Source organism: Podarcis erhardii (assembly GCF_964252035.2).
Source record: "Podarcis erhardii genome assembly, chromosome: 1".
Taxonomy (NCBI): Eukaryota; Metazoa; Chordata; class Lepidosauria; order Squamata; family Lacertidae; genus Podarcis; species Podarcis erhardii.
In genome coordinates this window covers 49276156-49303742 of record NC_138497.1, presented here as the reverse complement: position 1 = coordinate 49303742, position 27587 = coordinate 49276156, and the positions used below count along the sequence as shown (strand labels likewise).

Here is a 27587-nt window from a genome sequence, read left to right as displayed (position 1 = left end):
GTACAAGCAAATGTTATCATCTGACCACTGTAAGCAGATGAAAACAGTAGCAGGATTCTAATAACACTTGTAATTTAGCAAATATCATGGACAACAGAGAGATATAAAATATGGGTTATGAAATAATATGCATTTGAACAAATTGACAATTGGACCCATGGAGAGGAGGGTGGGTACTCTGGAGATTCAGAGAAATCTCTAAATATGGATATGTATTTTGTATTGTTATAATTCTACACTTGTAAAATCAAATAAAAATTATTGGGGGGGGGGGGTGTTTACAAGCAAATGAGCCTAACTTCCAACAGGGTGAAGACTGCTGCTTTAATCCTCTCTCCTCTGAACAGGAGGACACACAAAAAGGCTTGCATTATAAAAAATTGCCATAGATTATTTAAAAACATATATGATTAGTGAAAGGCCTCTTTCTATCTCCATGGAAACGATTTCCCCTCCAGAGGCTGGGCGGCGCTGTGCAAACGACACTTCCTGGCGGCGGCGCGTCTTCAGGCCCCCGGATGGCGGAGCAGGGCTCCTTTCGGCGAGAGGGAAGGCCCCCGTCCGCTTTTCCTCCTCCCGGAAGCGCCTGCGAGAAGGTGCCGGTGATTACCAGGCCGCGGTGACCAGGCCTCAGATTCGGGCTCCCGCTCCCTCTTCGCGTCATGGCGGAGCGCGGCGCCGGCTCTTCGGAGCACTTGGAGCGGCTGCACGAGATCTTCCGCGGCTTGCACGGGGAGCTGCGGGGAGCCCCCGAGAGGCTGCGCGGGAGCTCGGCCGTTGGTAGGTAGCAGCGGGGCCCGAGCGAGCCGGGGGTGGGGTGGGGGGAACGGGACGAGCCGTGCGCGGACCCTTCCGCCACCCGCTCCCGCTCCCGCCAAGCCCGGGTCCTGCGGCGCTGCTGTCCGGCTAGGCGTCGGTTGCTGCAAGAGGGGTTGCCGCTGAGTTTACTTTTGCTGAACCCGCCTCTGATCAGCATCCTGACCGAGACGCAGAAACCCGGCCGCTTCTCTTCGCAAGGAGCCCGAAGTGACCCCGGGAAAACTTCCTCGCTGATTTCTGCGTGTCAGGCGGCTGTCAAAGGAGGAGGACCCGTCATAATCATCATCATCCTCATAATAGGTGACCCCGCCCTCGCTACTAAGCGTGGTTGGAATGCGGAAGGAAGGCCAAGTTCAGCGTGGAATTTAATGCAGTTTAAAAAAGAAACCTGGTGCTCAGAAAAGAACCAGAGATCATAACCCCAGAAGGTTACCTCCTACCGGCCAATCCTAGACATTTCACAGTGGAGTTCAAATGGCTATTTTAAACAGGATGCTTATAAACGTCACATTTTGCTTTAGCATAATAATAATAATAATAATAATAATAATAATAATAATAATATTTATATCCCGCCCATCTGGGTGGCTCCCAACAGAACACTAAAAACGGAATAAAACTTTGAACATTAAAAACTTCCCTAAACAAGGCTGCCTTCAGATGTCTTCTACAAGTCAGATAGTTGTTTATTTCCAGTGATCTGATGTTTGACAGTAGTTTTATACAGGGTTTTGGAGTGCCTAACTATATGCATTTTATTCCTGTAATGAAATCCAAAATAGTTAATATAAGATATTCTGCAAACATTCATGAGTAACAGCAGACATGTGTCTCTGTTGTTTGCAGATCTGGATGTGTAATCCATCCCCTTTTTAAAAGGAGACAGAAATATTGTGTGGACGAGGCCTACACATTACAAATATGCCCTCTATATCCTATTGTATTACAGCTTTCACCAACTTCAGCCAGCATTGCCAGCTGTTGGGGATGTTGGTGGTTGTAATCCATCATCTGGCGGACACCTTGTTGGCTGCCCCTGAATCTTCCATGTTACCTTGTTTGAAAAAGTGAGATCTAGTCACCAACCAAACTGATAGGCTCCCTGGCCAGGTTGAGGACTAGGAGGATAACATATCTTTTGGTAGTTATTTCTAAAGTGATTTTACATGATCAGTTAATACAGTTTGACCATGAAAAATAATTTTCACTGAAACAATGAGGTAGTCAAAGGCCATCACACAAAAAATGTATACATTCTTATGTGGATTTGCACTGAGAAGTCTTTTGGATTTGCTGATTGTTGTGCTAATTTTTTCTGTGTTTTCTGTTATGTTTTCTAGAAGAGAAGAAGAAGTTGATTCGAGAATTTGATGAAAAACAAAAAGAAGCAAATGAAACGGTAAGAATATGAATTGTAACTGGAGGAAGAGGGCTTTTAGAACAGCTATGGCCATTCCTGGACTGGGAAGGCCTTGTCACAGTAGTTAGTGCAGAATGCTGCAGCGCGATTGCTGACAGGAGTGAGGCCTTGCCAGCATATAACACCTGTGCTCAGAGATCTACACTGGTTGCCAATTTGCTACTGGGCCAAGTTCAAGGTGTTACTATTGGTATATAAAGCCCTCAACAACTTGGGACCAATTTACCTACAAGATCTCCTTACCCCACCTATCCCCACTCAATCACCTCTTCAATCTGTAGAACTGGCACTACTACAGGTGCCACATAATATTTATTCTGCATTTGTAAGAACCCTCTTGTTTAGTGTGGCAGCGCCTGTTGAGATCAAGCAGGTGCATTCACTGCTGAAAATATTCTTGTTTAGACAAGCCTACCCAGATGCTTAAAAAGTTGAGATAATTTTAATGTTTTAGTATTTTAACTTTTGTATGTTTTAATATAGGGTTGTACATTTTACTGTTTTATCATTTGTAATCAGCTTTGAGATTTTTTACAATCAAGTGCTATATAAATGTTATGAAATTAATAAAAAATATAGAGGTACGGTTGCATGCTTAAAAATCGTTGACTGACTCATCTAAGCGTAATAGTGAGTGCTGTAACAAAGAACTATTTGATAATACTTTTAAAATTGTACCAAACAAAAAAATTCAGTATATTTTCAGATTCTGCCGTCCATTTTCTGATTATTGCTTTTATGTTTTTTCAGCAATATTTTTCAATTGATAAGAGAAACTTTTCTTCTATTTACTTTTAGTTCCGTTTTTGTCTTTGGAGTTTTCATATTATTAGGAGGGCAAAAATAAAGAAGCTTGCTGAATATTCGGTACACCATGATTTAAACGCAGGGAATTATATATCCTATTAAGAAATTTGGGTGGGGGTAATGTTTTTACAAAATATAACACAGAGTTCTGGCTTATTAGCTATCCTCAGACTTTGCTGACTTACTTCAAGGACATTTTTAACTAAAGATTTTGGTATCTGCTTTTTAAAACTTGCTAAAGCTACGGGAAATGGAAGAAGAACTGAAATATGCTCCAATGTCCTTCCACAATCAAATGATGGCCAAAATTCGGACTTACAGAAGAGAACTTGCCATGTTTCAGAGGAAGATGAAAAGTACAGATTTGGGAGTGGTTCCAGGAGGACATGGAGACCCAAAATTTGGGATCTACGCCACAGAAAATGAGCAGAGTGTGAGTACTAGGTATAAATTAACTATATTGATTTTGTTTATTTGTATTGGTGACAAAGCTCTTATGGTTCTTGCTAAGTTTAATTCTTTCCAATATGTACAGAGGAGTTGTGATTGCATTTATTGCAACAATGCAAGTATATGGAAAAATACATGAGTTCTTCAGAAAGCGTAATTTCAGTAGTGCAAAATTAGTAGGGCTGACAATTTATTTTCTTCTTTTGATTTAAATGCATTTTTTATATTGACAAACATCAATAAGTTTTTTAAGAGCGCTGATAGGAAGGCACAGTTTTTCTTAAGTGGAAGAAAATAAACCACCGCTTCTTGTTAGAAGGAAATTGTATATTTAAAATGTTCTTTTTCTTTCTCAACAAATTCTGGATTAGAGAGAATATAGAATATTCTATATTCCAAAAGCATCTCTGAACTATGGCTTCCAAAATCTCTGTATGCATATCAGTATTGTGGAAGGCGCATATTTGAGGCATATTGATTTCACTCAAGTACTGTCAATAAGTTTTCTGTGGTTATTATTGTAAAGAAAAAGCATTAAGCTGTTAAGACCGAACAGTCTGGTTGTTTTCAGCTGCACTGATTTGATAGAGTTACAGTTTTGACCTCTTGGGTGGTTTTTTTTGCACATAAATATGGGACAGACCACAAATACTATTTGTAAACATTTGCAGCTTACTCATCAATATTGTTACCACAACTGGATGCAACATGAAATAATATTCAATTAATGCATAAACAACAATTAAATACTAAATTAAATTCAGCAAAGTAAGTACAATTAATCACAGAAAGAGGCAGCTAAAAAGAGCAAGGCAGGTTTCCACCGGCACCCACTTAAAGACACTTTAAAAATGCATAAGCAGACAAATAAATTCAGCACTTGCCATATTTGTAAGGAAGGGGATACTTAAAATGGTGCACGTGTGATTTATACTTCTACATATGGCTCCTGATCTAACACATGGATTTAATTTCAGTTTTTAAAAAAGATAAGATTTGCCATATTGCATGCGCCTATAGCAAAGAATTCAATTTGTGTTGTGCTTCATTGTCCAGTTCTATGGAGCATATCCTTCTTTGGTATCTGCAATAAAATATTCACAGATTAAATAAAAAAGGGTTATACGGATTAAATATATTTAAGATACCACATATCAAGTTGGCCATAAATACCCCTTGCTTATGTAGGAGGCTTGCAATTGTGTCCTGATTGGAGTTATGCCATATGTTATTTTAGACTTCCGTGTTGCCCAGGTCAGATTTAGCAGTTAAAGCTAAAAGAGGATTGATTCTCCTTCTTTAATGTCTGTCAGGAAAGGAGCAAACTTCATTTGACAACCTCTTTTGCAATGCCAGAGGCAACACTGAGGATCTGGGGTTCTTAAAGCTTACCTGGGGGAAAGTTCTCAAAGTTCTCTGTTCTCCTTATTGTTATGGTATATCTTTTATTGGTTAGGACTAACTTATGTGTGAGAGAATAGTTCATCCCACCTGCTGCTTATTTAATTTTATTCTTGAGTAATATTACATGTGGACCATTGAGAGAGCTGGAAGGAAGGAACAGAGACAGGAATTCCTTTGCTCTCATTTCTCTTTCTTAAAGAGCCCCCCAAAGTGCCCACACCGCTTCCACTAACAGCTTTCCCTTCACTCCCACAGCTCCTGGTTGAATCCTGTCTCTCAGCAATTGTCTGCTCAGGGCAGATTACAGCTATATAAAATGCACTATTAAAATCAGTTAAAACAATTCATTTTTTGATAGCAGAGAGCAGTGTGAATACACCACTGCAAATGAGAGGTGGTTTGCCAAGAGATCATAGAGTTATCTCCTCTGCTCCCCATATTTTCCTGCAGGAGTAGGGAGTTTCTCCATGGTAGAGATCTCCTCTTACATGTTCCAATCCCTGCCTCCTGCCAACTTGGTATATACTGTATTTTTCGACCTATAGGACACACTTTTTCCCCTCCAAAAATGAAGGGGAAATCTGTGTGCGTCCTATGGGGCGAATGCAGGCTTTCGCTGAAGCTTGGAGAGCGAGAGGGGTCGGTGCACACTGACCCCTCTCGCTCTCCAGGCTTCAGGAAGCTATCAGCAAGCCTGGGGAGCCCGCGGGAGTTCCCGCAGGGCTCCCTAGGCTGCGGATAGCAGCCTGCTGCCCAGAGCGCGGGGTGCCCTGAAGCAGAGCACCCCGCGCTTCGGGAAGCTATCCGCAGCCTGGGGAGCCCTGCGGGAGGTCCCGCAGGGCTCCCTAGGCTGCGGATAGCAGCCTGCTGCACGGAGTGCGTGGAGCGCTGAAGCAGAGCGCCCCGTGCTTCAGGCAGACATCGGGCAGCCCCACCAGCTCGGGGGACAGCGGGGAGGCACAGCGCCGCCATCCCACTGTTCCTTGACCTGGTTTTGGGGGGAAAATAAAGGAAAACTAGGTGCGTCCTATGGGACAAAAAACACGGTAGATTATACCAAGATTATGTATATAGATTTCCACAGTCACTCTTGGTTGTTAAATGCACAATTATAAAGCAGGAAGGGTAGATTATTGTACTTATTTACTACATTATATCCAATTTCCCCCACCCCAAGAAGTTCAAAATAGCACACATGGCTCTTTGCCCCTGTATTTTATCCTCACAACAATCCTGTGAGGTAGTTTAGGCTGAGAGATAGTGACTGGCCCAAGATTATCCAGTGTGTTTCGTGGCCAAGTGAGTATTTGAACCCTGGTCTTCCAGCTCTCTAACCAGGGCCTGAGTTGTTTAGGTGAAGGGACAGGGAGAGATGCTCAGGTATGGAAGGAATATGTTCTCCTTACTTCTACATTAGGTGATGAAACTGCCGCAACAGTAGGGCTTGGTTTGGTATAATTATGATAAAAGTAACAATATATTTTAATTATTTGTCCATGAAAAATGATTGAGACAGGAAATACCTTTTCCTGCATGAGCCACTTTTTTTAATCTGGAAAATATATCTCTTTGTCCATTTATTTATTTCCCCCTCAGGCATAATGCACACGTCTTTGACAATGGTAAAAGCTTACACAAGCATGGAAATGGGCAAATGTTCTTATCAAGCAGAGATTGCCAGTCACCCATTTAGGCTGTGTCGTCTCACACAGACCTTATCAGAAGGTAAACTATCTTCTCTGCCTTTTAAAAATGTGTCTTAATTGTCTCTTTTAAGACCCAGCTCCAGTCTCAGAGGGTGCTGCTGCTTCAAGGAACTGAAAGCTTGAACCGAGCCACTCAGAGCATAGAGCGTTCACACCAGATTGCTGCAGAGACAGATCAAGTTGGTACAGAGATCATTGAAGTACTTGGGGAGCAGCGGGAGCAGTTGGACCGCACCAAAGGCAGAGTGCGTGGAAAGCTTTTTTTGTTGTTTCACATGTTTGGAATAAACACATGCCAATTCAAACGCAATAAGCTAGGGAATTCTTTTTTAAAACACATACAGTCATATCTTGGTTCTCAAAACAGAATGCGTTCCAGGAGTCCATTCGACTCCCAAAACTGTTCGAAAAGTAAGGCACGGCTTCTGATTGGCTGCAGGAGTGTCCTGCAGCCAATCGGAAGCCGCACAGGACGTTCAGCTTCCGAAAATCGTTTGAAAACCAGAACACTTACTTCCGGGTTTCAATCGTTCAGGAACCAATTTGTTTGGGAGCCAAGGCATTTGAGATCCAGAGTATGACTGTATTGGTAAAAAAACTCTGTAATGAGCACATAATTTCACATCCATCCCAAAATAAGATAAACTTCAGGGTTTCTTTTTAGATCTGCACTTTTACAAGTCTGCTCATGCATCTGATTTCCCTCAAGCCTCCTTGCTCCCCTCATGCAAGGTTTCTCTTCTCTATTTTGGGCGATTTCCCAGCTCAGCAGTCCACTTTCAGCAGCACAACTCCCATGTTTCAGGATAGCCTCTAATCCTTCAGAGAGACTTTGCAGGAGATGTGGAGTGGGAGGAAGAGAGATTAACCTTCTGTTGTATCAGATGTAGGCCAGTATATCTAAAACAAGTACAAACTCCGTAATTTTGTTTCTATGCTGGCTGAATAACAGGGCTGCATGTACATACTGACATTCTGCAAGAACCCAAGAAATGCACAAAATATTTGTTGCACTGAATCTCTGCTTACATTTTTCTAAAAGCAAGTTTTAGCCTTATGGTTGTGAATAGATGCTTGAAATTGCGTGACTGAGGCCTGCTGAAATCTGAGAAGCCTGCAGATTTGCTGAATAAGTTCAAGTGGTTGCTGGTGGGGCTTTGGTGTCTTCAGAGCTCATTGGCCCTCCTCGTGAGAGGAAAATCATGGCAAATTATACAAAATAAGAATTGCGCAAATTTGCCCAGTTAACATAACTGTTATGGGTTGAAGAACTCACAGTATGTAAGATGTCTCTTGCATTATACCTATTTGCATGTGCTTAAGCCCCATTGGGGATGTTCCATTTGCCTGGGCACAGAATTTCACCATTCTTAGTACAGAGTACACATAGCCATGGTTAAAAATGACTACTTGAGACATACTAGCCTGTGCCAACATGGTAGCAGTACAGATATTTAAAACGAGTTAATCATGCCCTTGCATCATAAGTCTATTCTTATGATGCCACGCTTATTGACTGCACCTTAGGAATAAGCATTTAAGCAAACGTGCTTCAATTTGCATGTGCTTGAGCCTCATTCTGTGTACTTAATTTGTGATGCTGACCTTCAGGGGCAGGTATCCATGAGCACAAACTCAAGTTGCAACCTAATAGTAATAAATGTTGTTGTTGTTTTTTCCTTTTTAGCTGGTGAACACGAGTGAAAATTTAAGCAAAAGTCGAAAGATATTGCGCGCCATGTCAAGAAAGTAAGATGCCACTTAAATAATCAGTTATTTTGAGACTTGGATTGAATTTGGGGTTTTTTTAATGTACTAAGTGCCAGCAGTCTGATTCCAGTGTGGTTCAAATGCAGCCCATCACGTTTTTACAGATTTGGCCAGTCCCAAAATGTTCCCTGGTGCCCAAACCCTGCCTTCTCATCCTTTCATGGATCCTGAGTGTTGATGAAATAGCATTTTCTAAAAACTGTGTGGAGCAGGTACCATTTCCCCAAAAAGAATGCTGCCTTGAAGTGAAAACAATCAATTACCTGCTTTGCCAGGGTGTTCCCTGTAGGAAACATGCTTGCGAAGCAGACCCTGGTAGCCATCTGATCTAAACACCCACTCATCAGCTGGTGAGTAGAGTCTAGTCCTTCTGGATGCTGCCTTGCCCACTCTGACAGGTCAGCTTTGACAGGTGGGCAGGATCAGTCACCTGAAGTCATCATGTCATATGATTGACAGGTGGACAGGGGCACCAACCTACCAAAAACGGTCTTTGGGGGTGGAGGAAAGTAAAGATCTCGTCCACTGAACCAAAAAGATTCCTCCATCTCTGCGCTAGAGAGAGTCAAAAGTGAAAGCACTCAAGCAGCTCTTACTGTGGTTCCTTTAAATGTGCTTTTCTCTAGACTTCTTCAGTTTACAGCCTTAATCTCCCCAACCATCCAGTACATCCTAGCCCTTATATATCCCAGTTGCTAAATTGATTCTCAGTGTGAACGCAAAAGAAAGCAAGGGAATGAATGCACTCAGAAAACATTTTTATTATTATTATTGAGCTAACTGTACAAAGGGAAACATAACCAAGACAGTATTCCAGAAGATAGTGACTTTCAGTTGTGTTCTCTTGCTGAACTACAAGATACGTCTGTTAACAGCCACAATTAGGTGTGAAGCATGCCTATTCCTCTCTATGGTGCATATTCCAGATATTTTCAGAAGTTTCTGGCCCATTATTTGGCTAACTACATAACTGCATATAAGTACTTCATGCTTATAGGAAAGGGGGAGGGGGTGAAGGTTATGGGAAAATGTTCCTGAAAATCAATGGATGTTTTATGCTCATTTCAGGAGAAACTTTTTTGGCAGAATGCTGAATGAGGAGAGAACATATTGCACAATTGCACAGAAGCAACCTGAAAGTTTCTGAGTGGGCACTCGATACACTGCTGCCTTGGGGTTGCCATCAGGTGATAACAAAGCAGCATGTGGCGCTACTTTCCCAGCAGTACAGCAGGGAAGAGCTGTTTGGGGTAGTATCTCACAACTTTCAGATGATGCAAGCAAGCAAAAATGCAGTATAGACTCAACTACAGTTGCAGTGAATCATGGTTTGCTGTGATATCTGAATTGAGCTTTTATCATGCTACAAATTTGTTTCTGTATCTTTTTTTGTGACAATATTTTCTTGAAATTGTCACCTAGCTCAGTGTTTCCCAACCTTGGGTCTCCAGCTGTTTTTGCACTACAACTCCCATCATCCCTAGCTAGTAAGACCAGTGGTCAGGAATGATGGGAACTGTAGTCCAAAAGCAGCTGGAGACCCAGGGTTGGGAAACACTGACCTAGCTGGTTTGTCACTAGCTTTTCAAGGTGTTAACTTATTTTAATTGCTGCTTTCCTGAATGTTTACATATTAAGTCAGATACTAATACATTTATGTGATTTTAAGTTAGCTTTTTATAAGGAATCCCAGGAACAATGCCGGTTTTGCTGAACTCAGATATAAGTTCTTGCTACTCTTCCCTTTTATTATTTCCTCAACATGGGATACAATCCTATATGCAATCACCTGGGACTAAGTCCCAGACTTTCTTATGCGTAAATACACAATAGCTTTCACTGTCTAAATATGAAACGATGCTTCTATCTCATCTAAGTGAGAATGATTTCCATGGGCAACATTAAATGCAAATAAGATTTTTTGTAAACCCAAATAAATCTCATGTCTTATCTTTCCTTCTAGGGTTATGACAAACAAACTGTTGCTCTCCTTTATCATCATTTTGGAGTTAGTCATTCTGGGAGGTGTTGTATACTACAAATTCTTCAGCTGAATCTTCTTGACACACACACAGCTGTTTTCAGGCCTTCCATCTATCTTAAGGACTGTATTACAATCATTGCCAAGGAACAGCTCTTCAGCAATGAAAGGAGTGGATTTTATTTACTACAGTTGAAGGACAATACTGGTGTGTTGTCAGGTCTTAACAGCATGTTCGTTTGAGAATGCTGCAGGGCTACTGAGAGGAAATGTATCTGTAAAGAAAGACGGAGGGCAGTGAATGGATGGTAAGTTTTTGTATAATTGCAAAGTAATAAACATTCACCTAAGCCGATGTGTTGTCTAGCTTGTAATACAGCGGTTTGGTCACGCAGTGGGAAAAGTAACTAGTCTCTCCAAAACTGGTGAACACTTCAGACTGTGGTATAGTTGGGTTTTAGCCAGTCCATTTGAGTAGATCAGCAGATATGTACATAATGCCCATTTGAAGCATCTGTCGATCCTTGAGGGTCCTTGAGGGTCCTACATCCGTACTTGCTCTTCACTGTCAGATTCATCTGGTGAACTGGGTGTTGGGAGATCATCAAACATGATGTGCGCTCCTTCTCTTGTCTGCCCAAAGCATGTAGCAATCACATCTACTGCAAGGTTAACTGTTGCATTCACTTCCTCCTGTGAATCTCCAAGCAGTGGATTTACTTCTACAAGGTCCATGGCTGAAAGCAGGCCTGGGAAATTAAAGACACTGAGTTACATGGAAGACACAGAACTTAAAGCATCACTTCAGCCCAAGGGCAGATGTGGTCCACAGTTGTGGTTTTGTATGAATGAATCCAAGGTTCCGGCCATGCATTGACTGAAATAAATTATTGCAGTATTTAGCATAATCTTATCTTGAATTTCCTTTTCAAACTGCGGCCCAAAAGCAATGATAACTGCTAGCCAGTTTGGCCCTGTTTCTAGGTTATGTTCTTGTCAGTAGCATGCAACATTGTTATAGAGATACTGCAAATAAGTAGTTAAATGTTTTAAATGCTGCTGCTACATGGATCCTTAGTGTTTTAAGAGTGCCTAACAGCTATAATTAAACTGGATAAAGAGTCAAGTGAGAGATACTAGGTTCCCACCTCCTCTTGCTATGGAAGCTGCCAAGGTCCTGATAATGGAGGCTGCAAGGGAGCCTCAATGAAGGCAACCTGATGATAGAGCAGCTAAAACTATTGTTCCTGTAAGCAAGCCTCGTTTCATATGGGGAGTTTGTTAGGCATAGCTTTTAGCTGTAATAATTTAAACATTTGAGTAAAGTTGGTTTTTGTCTTGTACTAACAAGGAAGTGCAATTTTGATGTCTGAAAGCACCTGAGAACTCTCCTTATCCTTACTACTGTCCATTCCAATTTATCCTTGTTAATTTCCTTAGCATGGGGTGAATTAAAGAAGAGAACCTGAGCTTCTTTCTCATTTACACTCCGACGTTTTAAATAAACACTGAATACTTTTGTAACACAACTGCCATGCAAGTGTTTACTTGTATCATGTTATCCAAAGCTGAAAGTAAAATGTGCTTGTCTGGTTCTTACCTGTGTTATGTATTTCCTCTGAAATGTACATGCCTTCACGATATGTTAATCCACCCAAGACAGGAGTCCCTGTTGCTGGAGCCAGAGTTGGGTCAAAGGCATCAATGTCAAAGCTCAGGTGGATTGGTCTTTGTCCTCTGTGAAGGAGAATCACTTTATAATACAGGTATAACCCATGTGAAATAAATCACATCATGGTAACTGGGGACTGATCAGTAGGATATGACAAGCTGATCGTTCGCTGACACGTGAATAGGTTAAGTATTTTTTGCCTAATGCCGCTTCCCAAAATGCCCATCCTCAAAAAGTTTTACCTGCCCAGAAGGTGGTCGAATGTTCTTTCCATCACTTTGTGGATTCCCAAACGATCAATATCTCTCGTTGAAAAATACTGGATGCCATAGTTCTTCAAAATAAAGCTGTTTAAAAAGAAAAAAAAATGTTTAAAGCTATAATGTTATGCAACATACCTCTTACTGATGGCAGTAGGCCGAGTATGTATTTTTTTAAAAAATAAGAAGAAAGTTCTCCCAGTTCAGATATCCTGTACTTACTGTTCAGCAGGGTCAACATCTCTGAGGCCAATATATACAATATCTGATCGTGAAAGGCAGGGCTTTAGCCAGGAAAATCCAGGAAGCAGCGGCACCTATAGAGGGATAGAAGAATTAACATAGTCCTGGATGTTTTACACTAGGCTTGTTTACATGATGGTGTAGTGGTGATGTATAATGAACACCATACTCAACTGTGTCAATACATACACATTTGGACCTTGAAGCTGTTTTGGCCAATACGGGCCCAGCTGTCCTACACCTGACCTCATAGCGCAGTGCTTTGCTTGCGCAATTCAATTTCAAACAGCACAGGCAAAAACGGGTCACCTGACTGTGATTGTGGCACTTTGTGTTTGATAGGTGGGTGGCGTTAACCACCTGACTTTAGCCACAAGTTGGCATACATGGTTCTCTCTTCATTCTGATCTCACAACTCCATGAGGTGGGCAAGTCACCACCTCTCCTTCTAACCTAAGGTCACCCAGTGAGTTTCATGGCTGAGCTGAGAATTGAACCCTGATTGCCTATATCTTAGTCCAGAAGAACAAAAAGTATCTAGCAGTTGAAAGGGAGTTATTGCGACTGCAATATGCTGTTTTCTAAATGGGGGCTGCATGTGAGGAAATAGTAGCACATGTTTTATGCTAAAATCATGTCCAGCATAGGCAGGGTCTGGTGTTCCCAGCTAGGTTCTATGCAGACATCAATAATAATTGAACTACCTGTCTCCTTCTGGGGGTTATTTCTATAATGTTCTAGATTTAAAATTAAATTGCTCAAGATTGTAGGGTAAGTTAAGATTGGACTTTAATGCCTGCCTTACAAACATGGTACAAAACAGAATTCATAAAATCTATTTTATAGCTGTCCAGCATAATCCCCACTTACTTTATCTTGAAGTTCTCTTAAAAGGAATGAGACTGGCTGTCCATGGAGATTTCCTGATGGGGTTGTGAGTGGAGTGTTAATGTCAGCATGTGCATCAACCCAGATCACACATAGGTGTGGGTACTGCCTTGAGTGACCACTGATTGACCCAAGCGCTAAACTGCAAAAATAAAAAAAATCAGATTCAGATTTTTATCAGTCCAGTTTACTTCAAAAGTTTCTTGTATTAATTTAAGTTTGGGTTAATACACTGAGAAAATTGTGAGTTTTACAAAGGAATTTGACAGCTGTACAGTATGTGTGATAATTATATAACCTGGTTCCTGATATGCTAAAAAATGCGAAATCCACAATAAATTCTACCTAAGGGTTGTTGGGGTTCTTTTTGCAGCTGTTGGAGGTTGCCTTTCTGGCAAAGCTAAAGCAGTTTACCTGTGCCTCATATCTGGTTCTTACAGGCACTGATAGATACCTTGCTGTGCCTCCTCTGAGAACAATAAATAAAACAAATTCATTTACTAAATGAACTTACTGTGTGTGTGTGTGTGTGTACGTACATACAGTCACATCCTTTTATAAACAGTACCCATCACTTCATAAGAATATAAGGACAGCTTTGCTGGATCAGACCAGATGCCTTTGGGAAAGCTTGCAACCAGCAGATGAAGACAATAGTCCCCTTCCACTATTGTTCTCCAGCAACTGGTATGGTAGAGGGATAGCTCTAGAGCAGAGTTTCCAAAACTTGGGTTTCCAGCTGTTCTTGGACTACTATTCCCCTCATCCCTGACCACTGGGCATGCTGGATGAGATAATGAGAATTACTAGTCCAAAAATAGCTGAAAACTCAAGTTTTGGGAAACCCTGCTCTAGAGGATCACAAGGCTGCAAATAAGAGACCTCCAGTGATGGGCTTCATCAGAGAGCTCTGCAATATCCTGTGGCCCCAGAGATGCTCTCACAGGGGACCGAAGATAGTGCCATTATTCTGGGATAAATCCCCGAGATCTAGCAGCTCTCCAAGCCTAACAAAAGCCTACTGTGCATGCTTATTATTGACCATTATTTTATATCAGGCAAAACTGATTCGTATTTGCCACCAGGGAACAACAATTTAACACTTCAGTGGCCTGTCACTTTCAATCAGTCAACAGGAATTTGAACTAACGAATCCAGTTCAGGAGTGAGCTTTACCCAAAGCTCTTTGAGACTTATTTCATTCAAGAGACCATCTTCCTCACGGATCCCTCCCAACTCACCTGTGATCTCCTCCAATGGTTACACAGCTATGACCAGCGGCAACAGCTCCATTCACCGTGTCTGCCAGAACTTGGCTAGCTGATCCCACGGAGCGTGGGTTTATGATTAGGTTGTTGTAGAGATCATCGTTGGGCACCTGGGTGAAATTTAAATCTCCAAGATCATACACCTGGCAACCTGGGGGAAAAGAAGAAAGCACATAATTGCACTTGCCCAGTCCAGTGACAGGAAATACTGGTGGTTAGTATTAACTTGGTTAATGAAGGTAGGTAAACAGCTGCTTTGCAACCGTGTTGCTTGTTATTCAAGGATCCCATAGGACAGGCTTCCTCAAACTCGACCCTCCAGATGTTTTGAGACTATAATTCCCATCATCCCCGACTAGTATCTGAAGAAGTGTCCATGCACACGAAAGCTCATACCAAGAACTAACTTAGTTGGTCTTTAAGGTGCTACTGGAAGGAATTTTTTTATTTTGTTCTGACTATGGGAGACCAACACGGCTACCTATCTGTAGCTAGGCCCTGCTAGCTAGGGATCATGGGAGTTGTGGGCCAAAACATCTGGAGGGCCAAGTTTGAGGAAGCCTGCCATAGGACTTGGATAATAATCCCACCTTCATATTTGTAAGAGAAGAGTAGACATGTTGACCAATGTCTGGATTTTCACTGCACCCAAACACTTTATTCAGAAGCAGGGGCAGAGCAAGTTTGTGCTAATGTAATTTGCTGCTGGTGCCCAGACTTTGTGGGCAGATGTGTCACTGTGTTCAACAACAGGGCTTGCCACTGAACAGCAGCTTTGCCAGCATCCCATAGGTCACACCCATGGCTGCTGTGTTAGAAATATAGTCAGTCCGTGCATTCCCCTGAACCATCTCTACTTCAGCTCCTACACACACCCTCTCCTTTGGTTAAGGTAATTGGACCTCAGCAGTCCAGGACTTGCAATACCACTCCTCTCTTTCATCATTCCCTGATGAATGTCATCTTCCCTCCGACTTTGGGAAACCCTAAGCCTTTGCTATTTATAGACCTAATATCTATATGGTGTGAAGTGTTTGCAAGCCCCTGCTCCCATTCTATGGCTGCCTACATGTTTGAATAAGGAAATATTTTCAAAACAAGGACATAATACCACCACTGTTTCTATCTTGATTCCTGCCCACCTACAAACTTAAAAAGATTTGATCAGATGGGAGTATAGTCATTTACAGGAAACCTGGGATAGCTCAGTCGGGAGAACATGAGACTCTTAATCTCAGGGTCATGGGTTCAAGCCCCACGTTGGGTTATTGCATTACAGGGGGTTGGACTAGATGACCCCTGTGGTCCCCTCCAGCTCTACAATTCTATGAAAGCTTCACTGTAGTAGAAAAACAGATTAAAGACATATTAAAGTGAAATTTAAATGTTAACTGAACCCCACTAAACTAACTTTACATTTCTTGCTTTAGCTTGTTACTTTATACTGGAAAATTGGATCAATATTTAAAATATTCCTTATATACACATCATTCTTTTACACAGAGCTCTCAATGATCTCGCATCCAGTGTGCTGACCAGATCCGCACTTCTTTAGCTTCAGTAAAGCTATAGCTTCCGGTGTTCTCAGATTAGCCATAAAATAAGTATCTTCAGTTAACAAGACCCACCTCCCCAAAATGATGGGGTAATCCATGTAGTACATTTAGTGTGATTATTACGTAAGTGCAAAGGGAATAACAGCACAGACGCACAAAACACAGTTAAAGATTAACAAAATGAAGACTGGTCACCAAACCTACTATATATTTTTGGCATTGTGCTCTCTTTATCTCAAAAGGATGATCAGCCCAGATAAAACCCACATCATTTGGCATTACAATGCATTCAAAATCAGTCAGTCTACAAACTTCAAACCTGCGAAGTTGCATCACAACCTGATGCAATGGCAGTGTACTAGGTCATCATGTGCAGATAGTATTACTGTGCTGAAGCCTTGAGACACAGTCATCTGACACCAGGCCTGCCTCTTCTATAGGTTGGCTGCACAAGGAGTTTCTGGCAAGGAGCCAGGAGAGATAGAAAGTGTAATTATGAAGCCATTTATATTCAGCTAGTTTCACTTACTTTATCCCTTTAAGGGGTCCCCCCCTCCCTCTTGCTTTTTGTTTGCAGCTCTCCCCTGAACAAGACCAAATAAATGGAAAACCAGGGAAACACCCATGTTCCCATGATCAGCATTTATCTATCCTATGAAATCTGAGTTCTCTCCTGAGCAGAAATTATACTGATGTGTCAATACTGTATGCCGATTGCTCAAAAAAGGGGGGAATTGGCACTTGCTTTAATATTTGATTTAATCAATACTGCAGGGTGTGTAGCAGGGGCTCCCACTTTAGGGGGCAGAAGGGACTTCAGCCCCCACAATATTTCTAGGGTGCTGTCATCCCCCAGCACCTCCAGTGAGTGCAGGAGGCGTGGAGGGCCTTCACACTCCCCATCGCAAATGCCATCGAGTGCTCTGGCAATCCTCAAAGGGACATCTGTGTGTCCTGGCCGGGGGGGGGGGAGCACTGCACAATGCCCCCTCCTCCCAATTTTGGGACCAGCATTGCGCGCCTGGTGTGTAGGTGATCTCAATTGCATGTGAACCTTATAGCTTCATTTCCTTCCAAATTATCAAGTCTCGTTAAAGCAAAACTGAAATGGCCTGTGCTTGACAGCTATGTAAATTAGGTTTTAAAGCCAATTTAAGCAAAGGCAAAAATTCCTAACTATGCAGAGACACCAATGGGTGTATTGCACGTTATGTAATAGACTCTGACGTTTATGTATGTCAATAGAAATGTTACAAAAGAAAACTCCAATGTGGCACTGATAAGTTGATTCATTGGCAAGCATGACAACAATGTGATGAAGGCTCAATAGGAACAGGAAGTTGAGACGACACTATAGAAAGCAATTGTCCCTTTTTCTATGTTTTTGTGTACGTACACTATTCATCTTGCTTTGCCACTTCATCATAAGTTGGGAGTGAGTCACAACTGCTCTTCCATTCTTTTGAATGGATCTAATTTTCATTTGTGAGATACGTAACAATACCTTGTGGCTCTGGAATTTGTAACTGCAAGGTTTGCTCTAACATAACCAAGCTGAAAAGATTAGTTAGTGAATCATGTGACAGAATTAACCTTGTTTCCTAACAAGAAGCAGAGGTTAAATCTGCACTTGTCTGGGTTGCAAGGATTGCTCAAGAGAAGCATACTTTCATCAGTTGATGACATCACGTTTACCATACTTCACAAGTCACAGCCACTTTTTCAAGCTGTACTTCTCTAAACTACTGAGAAAGAGCTTTCAGTTATGAAACTACTGCTGTTAAGTCTTTTCTGTACTTCTGTATCAGAAGGAGGAAAGCTGTACCAATCTACAGCAAAGGCAAAGTATCTAAAGGTGCTACAGGAATTTTTATTTTTTAGTTACCAAATACACTTGGAGCCACTGCTCTTCATTTTTCAGCAGCTTTATAACAAAGCTTCTTTTTGTTCATTTCCCCCCCCTCAAAGAACAGATAAACAGAATCAATCTCTTCTGAAAGGAGTGGAAGAATACACATGACAAAGAGCAAAATTTGGTAAATTTTGAAGCACTTATATGTGTTTTCCAATGCACTTTTGGATGTTCCAAATCCACCCCAGATTAAGGTTACCAGATTTTTTTCAAAGAATCTGGGGACACTTTTTTCTTTTTGAAAAGAGAAAAAAAGTTATTTTTAAAAAGTAATTTTTTAAAAATATTAAGAAGTAATATCTTCTCTTCTGCGGTCTCCTATCATGCGGCCTTCCTCTGGGCCCCGGCCTGCTCTCTTGGAGTGCTAGCCGCAATGGAGTAGGCTCAGGACGGGCCTGGGCTCGGCCACATGTCCTTGCCCTCCCAGTGCCCTCCTACCTCTCCTGCTCAGTGGCAGCTGCGGCGGCAGCAGTGCGGCAAGGTTGGGGCTCTCCTATTTTTTCTCCCTCCTTTCTCTCTCTCTTCCTTCTACTCCTTCTCCCTACGTCAGCTCCAAGGTTTTCCTGGCCCCGGAGTGCCAGTGGGCAGTCGGCCAGGTGGCTGGGCACTCTTGCGCCTGGCTCGATTTGGGTTGCATGGAGGGGTGTCAGCAGTTCCCCCAGATGACACAATGGGTGCCCCTGGTTCCCCCTTGGCAGTGGCAGTGCCAGCAGCAGTCTCAGCAGCCTGGAGCCAACCTGGTAGCACAGTTGGCTCTGGCTGGCTTCAGAAGCAGCTTGCTGCCATGGCGCCCGCCATTTTGCCTCACCGGAAGTCCTCATATGAAGTGTCTTGTGCCGCTGAATGAATCACACAACATTCATTCCCTACTAATAAATCTACTACACTTAAAATATAAATCCGGGGACATTAAATGAAATCCGGAGACATTCTGGGGACAGATTTTGTCCGGGGACAGATTTGTAAATCCGGGGACTGTCCCCAGGAAACGGGGACGTCTGGTAACCATACCCCAAATACCAGCAGTAGAATGCAAACAGGGCCAATGCACAGCTCAATTGCAAGTCCTAACTCATAGCTATCTAAAGCAGTGGCAGGCAGTTGCCTAATGCATAGACTACTTTTTGCATACAGTCGTACCTTGGAAGTCAATCAGAATCTGTTCCGGAAGTCTGTTCAACTTCCAAAACATTTGAAAACCAAAGCACGGCTTCTGATTGGCTGCAGGAAGCTCCTGCAGCCAATCGGAACCCACAGAAGCTCCGTTGGATGTTTGGCTTCCAAAAATAGTTCTCAAACTGGAACAGTGACTTCTGGGTTTGTGGCATTTGAGAGCCAAAACATTTGAGAACTAAGCTGTTCGAAAACCAAGGTATGACTGTATTTGCAAGGAACACAAGTTGGTCTAAACATTTTCCCTTGTGCTTTGATCTTCTTGCTCAGAAAGAAGCTGTAGTTGCACCTTTCATACAACATCAAAACCCTTTTCCCTCGCCATATTACAGCTGGAGAGGACTCCAAGGGCAGATTAAATTTGGCTCCAGACTGAGGATACTCCACTCCTGCTTTCAGGGCACTTTTGGAACACAACTAAAAGGGTACTGTACCACAATGGATTTTAGCTGTGCAGTGGAGAGCCAGTGTGGTGTAGTGGTTAAGAGCGGTAGTCTCGTAATCTGGGGAACCGGGTTCGCGTCTCCGCTCCTCCACATGCAGCTGCTGGGTGACCTTGGGCTAGTCACACTTCTTTGAAGTCTCTCAGCCCCACTCACCTCACAGAGTGTTTGTTGTGGGGGAGGAAGGGAAAGGAGAATGTGAGCCGCTTTGAGACTCCTTAAAGGGAGTGAAAGGCGGGATATCAAATCCAAACTCTTCTTCTTCTTCTTCTTCTTCTTCTTCTTCTTCTTCTTCTTCTTCTTCTTCTTCTTCAGTGTTACTTCAATGCCCTCTCCTTTCCTTGCATGCTCCCCGCCCCCCTGCTAAATCTGCTCTGGGGAATTCTCCTACCCTCTGCAGCAGATTTAGGGTGTATGTGGGGAGAGGAGAGGGGAGGGAAGTGACTCTAGCGCAACAGCTTTTAGCTACACAGCATAACTATTTAGTTTAATACCACCCATGGAGTTTTGTAGCAGATTTTGAACAGCTGATGGATCTGCATAGTTAGTTGCCTAATCTATATGGTGGTACCTTGGTTTATGAACTTAATCCGTTCCGGAAGTCCGTTCTTAAACCAAAGCATTCTTAAACTAAGGCATGCTTTCCCATAGCAGCAGGGGACTCAATTTACAAATGGAACACACTCAACAGGAAGTGGAACATGTTCATATTCCAAGGCAAAGTTCACAAACCAAAACACCTACTTCTGGGTTTGCAGCGTTCTTAATCCAAGTTGTTCATAAACTAAGCTGTTCTTAAACCAAGGTACTACTGTATATGCTTTGATAATCATTTGAAGTATTTTCACAATTCACACTGTATGTTTTTTGAAACTCACAATATGAAAAAACTGTACACTGTTTGTGAGGATGAGTCAAATGGCTATAACAAACATATCCAGATCAGACAATTAACATTAAGATCAGTTCAGATGGCAAATGTTTCAATATGTTCAATGTTTCAGGAAACTGAGATGCCTGATCAATCAACTTTTTTCATTCCTGATATAACAGCACAAATCCAATTTTTGTGTGAATTGCAGGCAGGGTACCTGTAAGATGGTGACTAATGCTGAGTCACAGAAAAATAACTACACTGATTTAAAAGGGTTTGGCTAAAATGACAGCTGTGCTGCCAATTACATAACTTTCTGGAAATCAGGCACTGCCAGTAGAAGAGACTCATAAGGGACATTAGCACATACCTCTCATTCATCCATCCATTCATTCACTCACCAAAACCACAAAAGGAATATGCTAAGACTTAGCATCAAAAGAAGTCCAACTCAACACAGTGAATTCAAGTTATTGGATGCAGAAAACTATGAGCTTTAGGCCTGGTTTTGGTAAATAAACAGCTTCAGTCACTCTGTGAGACGTCTAGCCGTATATACATTATTTACACAATGGGCCCCGCATGATTGGCTAATTCCGGGCTGCTTCTTTAGGCCAATCAGGTCGCTGATTCACTTCCACCTGGATTGGGTGGCTCCTGCGGACCAATCAGACTGCTGCATTCTGGATCCTATTGTTCTAGGATTCAGTACATAACACCTCCCATCAAAATGTCTTAAGCCTTAGGGCAGCTTCTGCTTTTATTTGAACCCAAAATTCCAAAAAAAACAACAAAAATTTATCTAAGCTGAAATAAGGACATTGCCTCTGGCTACACAAGCATTTCATTCTCTGCATACAGACAAAGAAGAAAATTTCTGAGGAGGAAAGGGAAGGTCACTCTAGGAGCCTCTTGAGTTCCTTTGCCTCCTTATTGAGAAGCCCGTCAGAGGACACATGCCACCTCTTTCATAGGTACATCAGGCTTCAAATTGAGAGGGCTTTCCTCTCAAAGAAAGGAGGTTTGTATTTCTGCAGAGAGTGCCAAATCTCTCCCAACAGCTAACTCTTGCATTAAAGAGACTCAATCAGTCATGGGGGTGGGGGAGAACTCACTTACCTTCTCTATGAAAAGCAATTGTTGGGGATGTAGCTTGGTGGTACACATTGAAGGTCCCCCAGCATCTCCGAGTGGGACTTGCCTGAAACCCTGGAGAGTCGCTATGTGGACAAATACTGAGCTGGAGTGATCAATGGTCTGACTGGGTCTAAGGCAGCCTGCTATGTTCCTAGGGGAGAGGCGGTTTCTTTCAAAATAAACCTCTTACTTACCCATGCCAGTCAGCTTCCCCACCAGCCCTGCATTTCTTATGGCTGCTGGACCGTGATCCACTCCTCTCCTTTTCTGGAGGAAGACAAAACAGGAAAGGAGCGGTGATGCTATGCGCGCCTCCGGGAAAGCGGAGAAGCGGACGCCGCTGAGTCACAGCGCTGAAAGAGAAGCGCGTGGAAATTTCCACGCTCGGGAAGCCGGTTGCCCGGTGCGCGCAGGAACACTCCCCCCGCCCGCAGCTAACATTGATCCGACCGTCCTTCCCTTTAAAGATATACGCATCTTAAAACACACACCCCCCAGCCAAAATAATATCACTGTGCGGATCTTAAGGATTCCATCCCTGCCCAGTGACCACGTGCGGTCCTCCTCCAGCATTATGGCGAAGCGTCACTCGCCCCAAGGAGGGCTTGGGCCTCACGGATCACCCCCAGGCGGGAGGGAGGATCCTGTCCTTTTAGAACGTAGTTTAGTTCAACCGCGGCCTCCCTGGTCTTAGTCCAGCACTCTAACCACTACACCAGACTGCCTTTCCTTTTCTGTCTCCCCTCCCCTTGCCCCCCCCAGCTCTGTTCCTCCTACCTGCGCTCGGCTACAATAGCGTTACAGCCTTTTACCTTGAGTGAAGGCCCACCTATCCCTCTGTCTCCAACACCCAAACACCGCCTCGTTTCCCCCCCCTCCCCCGCAGTGCTCACTCACCTGTCCCCTGGAGAAAGGGGCTCCGATGAGGGCCACCGAGTGCGCCGGTCTCTTCTGGACTTGTATCGAGGAGCCCGCCTGCTGCTTGAGGAGCCGCGCGAAGCTGCTGCGAAGCGACATGACGGAGGTGATGATGTGCAAAGCACCGAGGAAGAGGAACCGGATCGCTCGCTCCTTATAAGCAGCCGGCTCCGCTAGCTGAGCAAGCGAGGCAGCGCACACGCCCGGCCCTTTCCCCGCCCCGATGCTGCCTCGCCCGCCCCCTGGCCGCCTCCCCGGGCTGCTCTCGCCATCCGGCCAATCGCCGCGCAGCTCCGCGGAGGTGTGCCTCCGAGTGCCCCCGGGGATGCCGAGACCCCGGGGCAGGATCGTGACCAACCTGCTTTGCCTGCCTTTGGGACGCACGTCCCCCTCTCTCCACACACCCCTCCCGCACACACACCCCTCTCTTCTCCTGCTGCGGGTCGCTTGCCCTTTCAGAGTTATTCCATGCACGCCATGCTCATCTACATTTCTTTTAAAAATATATTTGTACTCCCCCCCCCACGCCCGTCCAAAGGGTCAAGCAAGACATTTCAAAGACCGTTTGTGAAGGCTGGACGGTTCACACTCAATTGCATCATCTCTCAATCTTCAAGTAAAGAGGTGCGTTCGGACACACCCACCCACACCCCTTTTATATACCATCTTTTCCTCCAGGAGATCAAAACATTGTACACGGTTCTCCACCCCACCCCCATTTTATTCTCCCAACACCCCTGTGAGGTAGGGTAAGGTGAGAGACTGTGGCTGGCCGAAGATCACCCAGTGAGCTTCATGGCTGAGTGAGGTTTCTAACCAGTCCCGAGTTCAACACTCTAACCACTCTTATCACTGACCCTCACAAAACCATAATCCACACGGGCCTGAGGACTGGAAAAGATAGCATAGCTAGAGGGAAGAAACGCGACTACATACTCCCACACTGCAACTGTTAAACCATTTTTGCTCCATTACTATTTCCAATGCTATGGCTTGGATGTTTTAGGGGTTTCCGTTGTTCCCAGTCCTGAAATCTACTGAAGGATGCTACACAAGTGTTTGAAATCAATCATCAAAAGAAAGGTAAGAATTAAAGAAATGGGATACTTTAATTCCAGTTAGAAGTCGTAGGCTTGCAGTGGGAGATAAATCTATCGCCTTGCTTGAGGAACAGGGGCTATTCCTGTTTCTAAAGAGATTTCCTTTGCCTTCTTGAGTGGCACCCATTGCCGTGCAGGATCTCGAAGTCTTCCCGCCCTACAATCTGCTGCTTGGACTGCAGGCGCGGGGCATGAACCCAGTACCTCGTCGTACGTGCGAAGCGTCGCCCCTCGCTGGTCTGCCCTGGGAGCCCCGCCTCTACCGCCCCCGCCCCCAGCGCTAGGTCCCTGAGATAGGGACGGGGCAGCCGGACTCCAGCCAGCTCTCCGATTACCAAAGCTGGCCGCCTTCCAATAAAGAGCCCGGGACCACTTCCTATCTCTCGATTGCCATCTCTGGAAACGTCCTGGAGCCAGTTCCCACCCGGCTCCTTCTCTATATATCGGCACTTTGCAAAGTTTCGCGGTCTAATCAAAGCACACTACCTAGTTCACACACACAGAGAGAGAAAAGTACCCGCCTCACAATTTTTCTCCTAGGGAAAATAACGATGAAAGGGCGCGACTGACATGGATCATCTTACACAGACGCTGCTGTGAAAAGCTCATAAGCCGCTATTCTGCAGGGTCCGCCCCCCCCCCCGGAACTCGGGTCTTGCCGGCTGCCACGCGCCCATTCTGACACACGCGCGACACTCCTGAGTCACACAAAAGGGCCTGGAACCGGCAGCCGCGCAGCATTCCGGCCCTGCCATTGCCCCAGTTCGGAACTCTTCCTTGCGCACTCGCAAGCACCCTCCCAGCTCTCCTGGCTTAAAGGAGTACCAATCAATAATAACAAAACGCTTTCCTGTGTATTAGCCTATGTTCTACAAGAGATCATTATCTTAAAGCAAATTTGAGATATAGATATATATATTAAAAATCTGGTCTTCCTTGTGAATTACAGATTTTATTCTGGATAGTCTCCAAAGAGCTTAGCCATGTTGGCATATAAGCAGGATATCATAGAACCATAGAATTGTGGAGTTGGAAGGGATCACGAGGGTAATCTAGTCCAACCTCCTGAACCAGAAGCCATGGCCCTGAGATCAAGAATCTCATGCTCTGCCAACTGATCTATCTATCCAGTGCTTTTTTCTTTTAAAAAATGTTTAGGGGTACTCTCATTTTGCTACTCATATTGAAATACTGCGGCTCAATGAGGCCAAACTTAGATTCACAAAATGCTTAGGGGTATGCGTACCCCTGCGTACACCCCCCCCCCCTGGGGGGGAGTGCTCTCTCTTTCTCTCTCTATATAAATGTGTCATTCAAAAGTAAGTCCTACTGGTTTACTCAGCCAGGTTTACTCCCAGAAAAATGGTGTAGCATTGCAGCCTCAGTATAGTTCCACAAACTTAGTTTTCTCTAGATGTTATCATACGCCTAATTCATAGGTTCCTCTGAGTTAGATTAAAAGATATGAAACTACCTTATATTGAGACACAACTATGTACTCTCCAAATCAGCACTAGATTCCTCACTTCATGGAAATCTACCATTCAGGACATGGAAAAACACCAATCAATCTTGTAATTATCACGACTTGCTAGTGGATAATTCAGAGTAATTAAAACAAACCTACCCAGTAGGCTGCAGCTCAGGGTCTGGGAATCTGTCACCCTCCAGATGTCAGCTGTTTACACACCATACATTTAAAGCTTATTTAGAGCACATCTTCCCCAAAGAATCCTGAGAACTGTAGTTAGTTAAGGGTGCTGGGAATTTTGTTTAAATTGTACACTGGATTTTTTTGTTTTGTTGTTCATGTAAATTTTAAAGAACATGAATATATTTCATGTTCTTTTTATGGTGAAGATACATCCTAGACTTGTTAAGTATATAAAACAGACAAGACAGAAATTGCATAAGTGCAAAAGTCTATCACATCACAACACACATTAAGAAGTTACAATTAATAGAAAACCTGAAACAACAGAGCAATATAATGAATTATGTAAGTCTATATGCAACTTAATATAGAAACTGATAGATGTACTAATGCAACTGCCATGGTAGTAAACTCCGAGGTTGCTGTTTGATGTAAATAGCAAGTTTGATTCTACTCTAAACAGTGAAAGTAGCCCTTCTATTTGTTTCATCCACGGGAGAAGATTACAATGAAAACAGTGAAATCCATGTTTACCTGGAAGTAAGTCCAACTGCATTCAGCGGGTCTTACTCCCAGGTAACTATGCATATAGCATTTCTGCACATAACTCCATTTTTCCAGGAACATCTGCACGCTAGTTGTCCCACAAGAAAATACTTTAGTTTCATCTCCAATGAGCGCCTGATTTAGTTAAGCTGGGGCTGACAAACAGGGTGCGGGAGGAAGGGGGTAGTTAGCCCACCCCAGCCCACAGGAACCATAACCCCTAGATTCCCAGCTTGTTTGTTTGTTTTAAAAAAAGAGCAAGTTTTGCAGAAACTGAGGCATGAGGAAAAGTGTCCAGGCATTATTCTTCTAACTTTTTGTGAGAAACTAGCCTACTCTTTTTCAGTGTTTTATTACCCCGCTCAGGGCCGGATTTAGGTTTGAAGCTACTGAAGGTAATGGGGCCCTTCATATGTCCAGCTGTCCTTTGTCAACAACAAATTGTCACTGTTTTTTGTGTGTTGAATGGTAATTTATGGACCTAGTAGGTATCTAAAGCCATTTGCACATAACAAAATATGTATTTTATCAAAGTATTTGTTGAGATTAAGAAGTATATTAATAGTGAAATACAATTAATAAAATGTATATGGGGGGGGGGCCAAGAGAGAAGGGCCCTAAGCTATAGCTTGTTTAGCTTACACGGAAAAAAATGCGGGGAATCTGCTTTTTCTTGAAATTGTTTGCCACATTATTCGCCCGAGAATCCGCTAGAAGAATTGGACTTGCGTAAGAATAAGAATGTGGGTGGCGCTGTGGGTTAAATCACTGAGCCTCTTGGGCTTGCCGATCAGAAGGTTGGTGGTTCAAATCCCCGCAACAGGGTGAGCTCCCGTTGCTTGGTCCCTGCTCTTGCCAACCTAGCAGTTCGAAAGCACATCAAAGTGCAAGTAGATAAATAGGTACCGCTCCGGCGGGAAGGTAAACGGCATTTCCATGTGCTGCTCTGGTTCACCAGAAGTGGCTTAGTCATGCTGGCCACATGACCCAGAAGCTGTACGCCAGCTCCCTTGGCCAGTAAAGCGAGATGAGCACCACAACCCCAGAGTTGTCCATGACTGGACCTAATGGTCAGGGGTCCCTTTAACTTTAAGAGTAAGAAGGGAAGGAAGTTATAAAATGGCATTCTTTTCATTTTTAAACTGGGATTCTTAACAGGTAGATAGCCGTGTTGGTCTGCCGTAGTTGAAACAAAACAAATAAAAAAAAATCCTTCCAGTAGCACCTTAGAGACCAACTAAGTTAGTTATTGGTATGAGCTCATACCAATAACTGACTTAGTTGGTCTCTAAGTTGCTACTGGAAGGATTTTATTTTATTTTATTTTATTTTATTTTATTTTATTTTATTTTATTTTATTTTATTTTGTTGGGATTCTTAACGTTACATAACATTCGTTGCTGACGTCATCCGTCATCCTTTACCTCAAAATTTACATTTTGCGCGTCTCTTGGTGTCCCAGGCATTGTCTGGTCCCTGCCGAAGCGGGACCAGACAAATGGCCAGCTTAGGTGTAGCCTGGGAATGAGAAGAAAAGCGCGGACGGATCTCATGGGCTGGGAGGCGAGGCTGGCAGAGAAACATCC

At 43.5% G+C, this 27587-nt stretch overlaps 2 protein-coding genes and 1 long non-coding RNA gene across 7 annotated transcripts; 1 reads left to right on the top strand and 2 right to left on the bottom strand.

Annotated features, from left to right (window-relative positions):
- The first annotated feature begins 340 nt into the window (after positions 1 to 340).
- Positions 341 to 10712, top strand: VTI1B (vesicle transport through interaction with t-SNAREs 1B). 2 transcript variants are annotated; one of them, XM_081851817.1, is made up of 6 exons: positions 341 to 780; positions 2160 to 2218; positions 3288 to 3479; positions 6678 to 6851; positions 8294 to 8355; positions 10340 to 10712. In XM_081851817.1, exons 1-6 carry the CDS (start codon positions 663 to 665, stop codon positions 10428 to 10430), a joined length of 696 nt encoding a protein of 231 aa, XP_081707943.1. In that variant the 5' UTR covers positions 341 to 662; the 3' UTR covers positions 10431 to 10712. The 2 variants fall into 2 exon arrangements, with proteins under 2 accessions (XP_081707943.1, XP_081707944.1); XM_081851818.1 differs by lacking the exon at positions 341 to 780 and adding an exon at positions 848 to 1119.
- Positions 9118 to 10333, bottom strand: LOC309336283. Its single transcript, XR_014153976.1, has 2 exons — positions 9939 to 10333; positions 9118 to 9794 (listed from the first exon to the last, which is right to left on the bottom strand). It is a non-coding gene; the product is annotated as an uncharacterized lncRNA (long non-coding RNA).
- Positions 10660 to 27578, bottom strand: ARG2 (arginase 2). Of its 4 annotated transcripts, none has more exons than XM_081851769.1 (9): positions 27426 to 27578; positions 22681 to 22786; positions 21978 to 22050; positions 14662 to 14839; positions 13403 to 13562; positions 12512 to 12606; positions 12272 to 12376; positions 11958 to 12094; positions 10660 to 11106 (listed from the first exon to the last, which is right to left on the bottom strand). In XM_081851769.1, the coding sequence occupies exons 3-9, from the start codon at positions 21979 to 21981 to the stop codon at positions 10901 to 10903; spliced, it is 885 nt and encodes a 294-aa protein (XP_081707895.1). In that variant the 5' UTR covers positions 21982 to 22050; positions 22681 to 22786; positions 27426 to 27578; the 3' UTR covers positions 10660 to 10900. The 4 variants fall into 4 exon arrangements, with proteins under 4 accessions (XP_081707895.1, XP_081707892.1, XP_081707893.1 ...); XM_081851766.1 differs by lacking the exon at positions 27426 to 27578 and adding an exon at positions 24328 to 24480; XM_081851767.1 differs by lacking the exon at positions 27426 to 27578 and adding an exon at positions 24328 to 24452 and having other exon boundaries at positions 22681 to 22783.
- Positions 27579 to 27587: the final 9 nt, after the last annotated feature.

Excerpts from the sequence above, each read along its gene's own strand:
- VTI1B (XM_081851817.1), top strand. The coding sequence starts at position 663 with ATGGCGGAGCGCGGCGCCGGCTCTTCGGAGCACTTGGAGCGGCTGCAC. Across the intron at positions 2,219-3,287 it reads AAAAAGAAGCAAATGAAACG|CTACGGGAAATGGAAGAAGA; the intron begins GTAAGAATATGA and ends AACTTGCTAAAG. Across the intron at positions 8,356-10,339 it reads TTGCGCGCCATGTCAAGAAA|GGTTATGACAAACAAACTGT; the intron begins GTAAGATGCCAC and ends CTTTCCTTCTAG.
- ARG2 (XM_081851766.1), bottom strand. The coding sequence starts at position 24,410 with ATGAGCTTTTCACAGCAGCGTCTGTGTAAGATGATCCATGTCAGTCGC. Across the intron at positions 12,095-12,271 it reads TTCGACCACCTTCTGGGCAG|AGGACAAAGACCAATCCACC; the intron begins GTAAAACTTTTT and ends TCTCCTTCACAG. Across the intron at positions 11,107-11,957 it reads AGAGGAAATACATAACACAG|GCCTGCTTTCAGCCATGGAC; the intron begins GTAAGAACCAGA and ends TTAATTTCCCAG.